Source organism: Manis javanica, chromosome 2 (assembly GCF_040802235.1).
Source record: "Manis javanica isolate MJ-LG chromosome 2, MJ_LKY, whole genome shotgun sequence".
In the NCBI taxonomy this organism is placed as follows: Eukaryota; Metazoa; Chordata; class Mammalia; order Pholidota; family Manidae; genus Manis; species Manis javanica.
In genome coordinates this window covers 182012313-182020591 of record NC_133157.1, presented here as the reverse complement: position 1 = coordinate 182020591, position 8279 = coordinate 182012313, and the positions used below count along the sequence as shown (strand labels likewise).

The window sequence follows — 8279 nt, the reverse complement described above, 5'->3', positions numbered from 1 at the left end:
ATTACTCCATTCTGGTCTCTGAACATAACATCAAATCTGTTGAGGCTTTTTTCTCCATTTTTTGGGAGGGGTGTAGTGTTTATTTTTACACTCTATTTTTTTGCAGTTGTCCTAGAAAAGTTAATTTATAGTTAAAAGAGTTTAAAATTAAGATAATAACGTTATTGTCTTCTAGAGCAATACAAGAATCTTAGAACACTAATTCCAGTAACTTCCCTTTTTATTTATATGCTATTCTAGCCAAATATCTTTTTCCCCCAAATACTGTATTATTATTGTTGTTTTATTAAGTCTATATTTGTTTAAAATGACTACCACTCTCTTTGCTCTTAATTTTTGTTGAGCTGCCAGTGAAGTGATCAATTAGAACAATGAGCCACACTGAAATGAACAATTAAGGCTTTATTACTGAGATAGTGTAAGCAAGAGGCAAAAACAGGCACTAGTTCCCCAACAGAATGGCATCAGGCAAGCGTCAGGTGAATCAGCACAGATGAAGGGGAAATCATCACTGCTGAAGAGCTCTAAACAATTACTGCCATTTTATTGGTTGGGAGAGTACACCAGGAGAGGGAGAGAGGAGACGGCTAGAAGTGGAAAAGAAATAAGTCAGAGTGAACAAAAGTGTTTTATTCAAGACCCCAATAAGGAGGCCTCTGAGTGGAGGCATCTGGGCTAGAAATGCAGATATGTGTATAAGCATCACTGGCCTAGAGGTTCTGAGTCCTAACTGCAACCCTCTTCAGAAAATTAGAAAGCATTGGCTGTGCACCAAGTCTGCCATGAGCCAGGGAGCTTTCCCCCAGGAGGTCTGCCAGGAAAAGCCTTTGTAATGGCGGTAGTTGGGCCTGAGAAAGCATACAGAGACATTTGGCATTGAGCCAGACTCTTGACTTCTTCCTGTCATTACTCTTCATTCTAGGGTCATTTGATTTTGCCAATAGTACAAGGATATTTTCAAATATGCTTCAGTTAAGCTCTGCTGGGGTAAACTCTGTTTTTGTTTACCTGAAAATATCAGTTTGCTCTTATTCTTGAAAGATAACTTTGCTTTGCAACCTGCTAAAGATGCTGAAGATATCATTCCATTGTCTTCTGGCTAGTATCATGTTATCATTCTTTTAAGGTAATCCATCGCTTCTCCCTTGCTTCAAAGATCTTCTCTTTGTCTTTTTTGGTCTGTAGTTCCTCTATACCATGTCTTAGTGTAGATTTCCTCTCATTTATTTGGGATTCATTGGGTTTCTTGAGTCTGTGGGTTGGTATATTTCATTATTTCTGAAAGTTTTTCATTTAGTATTCTTCAGATAATTCTTTGTCCGATTTTCTCAAACCCTGATTTAACATATATTAGACAATATAACTCTATCCTTCATATTTTTAAATCTCTCATTCATGTTTTCTTTATATTTTACTTTCTGTGCTAAATTTTCATTAGTTTCTTCATCTTTCAGTTCATGAATTCTCTCATTTGAAGCTCAACTGGTTTTCTAATTTTTAAATTTCACTTACTATAGTTTACACTTTTAGAAGTTCTATTTGGTTCTTTTTACAGTATGTTTGCCCTCCTTTTATTGCCCTCTGCCATCTCTTCTATTTTCAGTCCCTTCTCTTACTTAAACATAATGGACACAGTTTTGAAAACTCTCAATTTAAAAATTCCATTTTCAGAGGACGTTTTGGGTTAATTCTGTTTTCTTTTGGTTTGTGTTGCTCAGAATGCTATGGCTCCTGTCTTCATTTTTGTTTTTTAATTTGTTTCTTTTGACCCTTTTAAGTTACATATTCATTGTATATTCATCTGTGAGAATTTCTACAGACCCTCCACTCAGCACTTATTCAATAACAGCAATTTTCCTTGCTATCCTCAGAGTTATTTTTAGTTTACCCTTGTATTGAGGTATAATTCCTATGGGGGTCCCAATTTTACTGGGACTCTCTAGTATCCCTCAGGTGGCAGGCTCTGGGATTCGTCTATAGTCCCTTAAGCCCTGAAAGGCCGGGGAAATGGAATTTAAGTTCACCACATTCTACACATGTTCTCAAAGAGAAAGCTGGTTTAAAATACTGTTTTCTCTTGGTTTATATCTTCTCTCAGTTTTTTGTCTAATATTCCTTACCTTTTAACTATTTAATTCATATATTTAAGAAAGTGTTTCTCAGTTGTTATCCAGCATCTTAGTTTTTCATGTAAGGATCAGTCCTAGTGCCGGCCTGCTGCTGTGCTGTGAATGAAAGGCCTCACTGTGCCCTTCAATCCTTCTGATTACTACTATTAATAAAACTGACACTTTGTCTTCTCTTTCTGGGAGTTCATTTACATGCATATTAGACCACATATGTATTAGATCATAACTTTGGATGATCCATTCTGGTGTTTGTTTTTCTTCACTGTTTCTTCTCTTAATATTTTATTTTGGATAATTATTATTGACTTGTTTTCGAATTCATTATTTCTTCAACCCCGTCTAGTCTGTTGATGAGCCCAAGGACATTCTTCACCTCTGATGTTATATTTTTTATGTAACTTTTGCATTTGACTCTTTTTTTATGGTTTTCTTCTCTCTGTTGAAATTTTCCTTCTGTTCATTTATGTAGTTTACTTTTCCTACTACATCTTTAGCATATTAATCATAGTTCTGTTAAAGTCTTTGACAATTTCAACATCTTGGTTATCTCTTAATCTGATTTTCTTTCTTGCTTTAACTCGACAATGAGTTGACTTTACTTTTTCTTGTATTTTTTTCTTATAACTTTTTATTGACTAGTCAATATTGTGTGTTGAAGAATAGTAGAGGTTGTTACCACAGTGGATGGGGGGAGGGTCAATGTCTTTCCTCTATAGGACCCTGTGAATATTACTTAGCCCTTCTGAGCCTCAATCTTGTTATAAGCAAAATGTGAATAAGCTCCAACTTCATAAAAATAGTGTGAAATATATAACATAAATGTAAAAGAGTATCATCATTAAACTGGTGGTAGGCCCTAGTACTCATCTTTAATAAGACAGTTGGATTATATGTATTTGATTTTTTCTACCAAATAGTGACTTTTTTCTATTAAAAATCCACCTCATTAAAAAAAATTCTGCTAATAAAAAACGGTACATATAGAAAGCCAAATTTCTCTATACATTCAATTAAGATCATACTACAATTGTGTTATTTCTTTACTCCTTCTATAAATAACATAAAAAAATTGGTGTCACTGTATTTGCCTTAATGTTCATATAGACACACATAAAAACCAGTCTTCTAAATATTTATCCAGTTTTTACTTTCAAAGTAGAAACAATATTTTTTACAGGTGGTATAAAGAAATGTCTCCAGTATGATCTCTACCATATGGTGATTCTATGTGGAGGTGGGGATCATTTCTTATTCTAGAAACAAGAGAATTTGGAAGGCATCAAAAAAGATAACAGAAAGTATATGAAAGTGCTGTGATTTGAAAATGGATCAGATGAAATCATTAGGTGAAAAGGGGCTTGCTGCAGCTGCAGACTGAGGACTCCTGGCCAGAAAGGATAAGGTGGCTTCTTTCTTGTTCTTCTAAGACCTGGGAAGCATTTCTTCCATGTCTGCAACGACATAAGAGACAACAGCCCAGACGGCGGCCGCAATATTCATCTGCTTTGGGTCCATGATAGTCATGGTGTCCCCGTGGGAGTGATGGAAGGAGAAGTATTTATATAGGTCATCAAGTAGACTGGCTCCTGGAGAGAAAAGAGGAAGAGATCTTAGTGAAGTATTGTGACAGCTATTGCTGAAGAGCTGCTCAGAAACCACTGCCACTCCCCCCTGCTTCATGTTTGCCTGCTCTACTACACAGGCTGCAGTGGCAAAATCATTACTTCCCCAGCCTCTCTCGCAGCAAGAAATGGCCATGTGACACCATTGTGACTACGAGGATATGGGGGGGGTGCAGGCTGTGGGTGAGTTTTAGGGAAGCCCTTACTTTGCTGACCAGAGGCAGGAAAATGCCCTAGTGTTTCATACAAATACATGAGAAGTTTGGAGCTGCATGGGGCAAGAAGCCCACACACTAAAAATGGTAGAGTGGAAAGACAGAAGCAGTCTGGACTTGGAAAATATTGCTAACCCACTGAATGAGCTCTATACTGCCTTTTTCCGGCCTTTCTATTGCTGAAGGAAAAGAAACCTTTGTTTAAGTAACTGATGCAAATGGCCTGTTTATTTATAAAATGACAATATCTGAAACAGTGCAAATTATGCACCTTCCTGGAAACAAAAGAAAGTCCATATTCCTTTGCTCAAGTTTTTCTTCTCAAATCATTCACTTCCCGTGAAATTCCTCATCCACCTCCAAGGGCACCGTAGAAGTCTCTGTCCCACTTAGAAGTGTTCCACTCCAGTGAAGCTTTTCTTTAGTTTTAGCCATGCATCAGAGCCTCAGGGAATATTCAGTCTCTTATTCATCCTTCAGAACCTACTAGGCCCATTTTGTGGATTCCAATCACAATTCTTTAGCCTCTGGCCTTATTTTTTTAATTTACTTACTGTTTTATTATGAAATATACCATACATACATAAGATTTTGAGAACATAAATATGTATTAGAAAGGGTGACAATATAGAATATACACATATATCTATAATCCAATGTAAAAAAGGTATTACCAATACCCTTGAAGCACATTGTATGAGCCCTCCACCTTGTAGAGCCTTCTCTCTTTCCAGAGGTGCCCACTCAGTTCTGCTTGCATGTTAATCACTCCTTACTTTTCTTTATGGTTTGGCCATATATACACATATATTTATATTATATATATTTACCAAACATGTAATATTATGTATGTGATATGTAATACATACATAAAATTGATTAGCATTGTGTGCTTTTGAACCATATACTCCAGATATATTTCTGTGGCTTGCTTTTTCTGCTCAACATATGTAAGATTTATCTATGTTACTGTGTACAGATGTAGTATTTTCATTTTTTATTGCTGTACATTATCTCATTGTACTTACTTATCCATTTTCCTGATGATGGACCTTCAAGTTGTTTCCAGTTTTCTGTTCCTGTATGCTGTAAAAAGCATTCTCTAGTGTCTAAATGTAGGAGTGGAATTGCTGGGCTACAGAGTATGTGTGTATTTAATTTATCATGCAATTCCAAAATTTATTTTATACTTCCACTGTCAACATATGAGTCTTTCTCTTACTTCACATCCTCTCTAGCATTTGGTACTGTTAAGCTAATTTTGCTTGACAATTTTTATGTCATTGTGGTTTTAATTTTAATTTTTTACAATTATATTGACCATGTTATCAAGTATGCATTTTTGGGTCATTTATGTTTTCTCTTTTGTGAAATGCCTGTTCACACCTTTTGCCCATTTTTCAATTGATTTGTTTGTTTTTTCTTATTGATTTGTAGGAGTTCTTGATATATTTTAGATACTAATCTTTTGTGGGTAGTAAGTTTCTACAAATCATTTCTCAGTTTGTGGCTCTTTTCACTGTTTATCATGTATTTTGATGGGCAGATGTAGTTGAACTTATGAATCTTTTCCTTTATGATTTTCAGGGTTTTTAAAAATCTTTTTAAAGATATCCTTCCATATCCCAGTATCATACAAATATCCATTGGTGTTCTATTCCAACTTTAAAAATTTTGCTTTTCATATTTGAGTTCTTCATCCATCTAGAACTGGGATTGATTTTTGGAAAGTAGGCTTCTATTTTTATTTTTCAGGTGTTCCCAGCAACATTTATTGACTAGCACATCCTCCTTCCCCACTGATTTGCAATATCAACTTTGTCATATATCACATTTCCTTATGTATATGGGTTTGTTTGTCTTTCTAATTCTGATCTTTCTGTCTGTCCCTGTGGCAATACTACCATATCTTAATTGTCTTTACTGTCCAATCTTTGTTTTCTGGCATGGCAGCTTCCCTCACTTTCTTTTTTCTCTCCTTTAGGAATATCTTACTATTCTTGACCACTTGTTCTTTCATTAAAGTTTAGAGTCATTTTTTAATTGCACAAAAAAGTATTTTTGGATTTTGATAATAATTGTGTTAACCTACATATCAGTTTTGGGAGAACTCACATCTTTATATTAGGATATTATGTTTTTATCCATGAAAATGATGTGCTGAATTTTCCATAATGTCTTTAAACTTTGGTAACACAGTTTGTATACTTTTTGTTACTTTTCTTTCCTCCACAGGTTATACTTTTTGTTGCTAACTGTAAAGTATACATTTTTTAAATTTGCATTTTCTATTATGGCTATCCATTTTTAGCATCAAGGATATATCTGACTCATAAAATGTTAAGTGTTGTTTCTTCTTTTTCTACACCCTGGAATAGTTTGTGTAAGATTAGAATGACATACTTTTGGTTATTTTGTAGAACTTACAAAGCCACCTAAGTCTGATACTTTCATTATGGTAAAAATTTTAACTAACAATTCCATTTCTATCCTGGTTGTCGGGCTATTCAACCAGGTTTTGTATTTCTTCTTGACATAACTTTGGAAATTACATTTTGCTAGGAATGTTTTGCTTGAATATGCAAAATAATCAGCATAAAGTTGTCAATAATGTCCTGTTTTTATCTTTGTTTATATCGCAGCATGTATAGGGATGCATTCTTTTTCATTCCTGATATCGGTTATTGGTGTCTTCTCTCTTTTTCGCTCATCAATCTTGCCAGTATGTCAGTTGTATTAGTCTTGTGAGAAAAAAAAGACAATTTTGGTTTTCTTAGACACTATTGTACAGTTTTTCTTTCATTGATTTTTTTTTCAGTTATTATTTATTATTATTTCCATCCTCGTTCTTTCTTTGGGTGCATTTGCTTTTCTTTTTCTAACTTCTGAGTTGCGTGCTCAGCTTATTAGTTTGCAGACTTTCTTTGTCTCTAGAATAAGCAGTAAGGCTATAAACTTCCCCCTCCTACTTACTGCATATTCATCCACCAGTACTGATGAGTATTTTCATGATCACTTAGTTTCAAATGTTTATTAATTCCTAATGTTATTATTTCCCTTGACTCTTATGTTACAATGTGTTTTTTAATTTTCAAAAGTATGGGGTTTCCTTGGTTATTTTTAACTGTTTAGAGATTGTGGGTGGTGTGATACAGATCCTTGCAAATTTGTTGAGATTTTCTCTATGGCCTATTATGTGATCCATTTTTTATGAGTGTTCTGTGTGTTGAAAAGAATGTGCTTTCATTGTACTGTGTATGCATTAGACCAAACTTGTTAATTGTGTTTCTTCAAATCTTTTAACTCCTTACTGATTTGTTGTCTATTTGATCTATCAATTTTGAGAGAGATGTGTGAAAATGTTCCTCTGTGATTTTGGATGTGTTTTTCCTGTAGTTCCAGAAATTTCTTTTTTATATATTTCAAAGTTATGCTATTAGAGGCACACATATTTAGAATTCTGTCCCCTGGTAAAATGAACATATTTAGTACTAGACAGTTATCCTCTTCAATTGTGGTAATGCCTTTGTCTTGAAGCCTAGTTTTTCCTAATATTTAATATAGCCATGCCTGTTTCCTTAACCTTAGTATGGATTTTCCCATCATTTTATTTGCAGTCTTCTTCTGTCTTATGTTTTTAGGCATTTCTCTTGTGAATAGTTTAAAGTTTAATTAAAATCTGGTCTAACAATCTATTGTTGTTAACTAGAGAGTATAATTCACTTATGTATATTATGATTATTATTAAATTGGATTCATTTTTACCATCTTTTTTTGCTTTCTATTTGTTCATTTTGCTTTTTTACCATCTTTTCCTTATCTTCCCTTGTGTTGATTTTTACCCTCCAATCATTCCTTTTTTTCCTCCCACTCTGTTAGTTTGGAAGTTTATTTCAATTCTGTCAGTGGAGACTTTAGAAATCATAGCTCACCTATTTATCTAAAGTTAACCAGTATCTTATATAAGGACTCTAGGGCTCAAAGTTTTGTCTCCTGTCCCAGATGCACTCACTACTTACTAAAACCCAGGCAACTAGGAAGACATGGATCAGCAACAGCCTTAGACAAATGCCAGGCTCCTGGGTTTCTTACCTCTGTTGATTCTCTATCATTTTTTACCTCTGAGGAATTCCCTTAGTAAGCCATGTATTACAGAAAGACAGCTACTGCTTGTCCAGCAATTATTTTTTGCAGGGGAGGGATGTCTCTAGGAACGTCTGCCTCATTGCCGGAGCTCCTGTCTCCCGATCCTCTACTTCCTGCCCTGGGGATGGCGTGCTGCCATTGTTCCTGAGCCCTTTGTTGTCTCAGGT

General features: G+C 34.8%; 1 protein-coding gene across 1 annotated transcript in view; it reads right to left on the bottom strand.

Moving 5' to 3' along the window:
* Positions 1-382: 382 nt before the first annotated feature.
* Positions 383-8279, bottom strand: part of CPQ (carboxypeptidase Q) — a 604930-nt gene continuing 597033 nt past the window's right edge. The window contains exon 8 of the mRNA XM_036995821.2: positions 383-3715. Within this exon, the coding sequence (XP_036851716.2) occupies positions 3552-3715 (164 nt within the window). The 3' untranslated portion in view covers positions 383-3551. The remainder of the gene's footprint in view (positions 3716-8279) is intronic.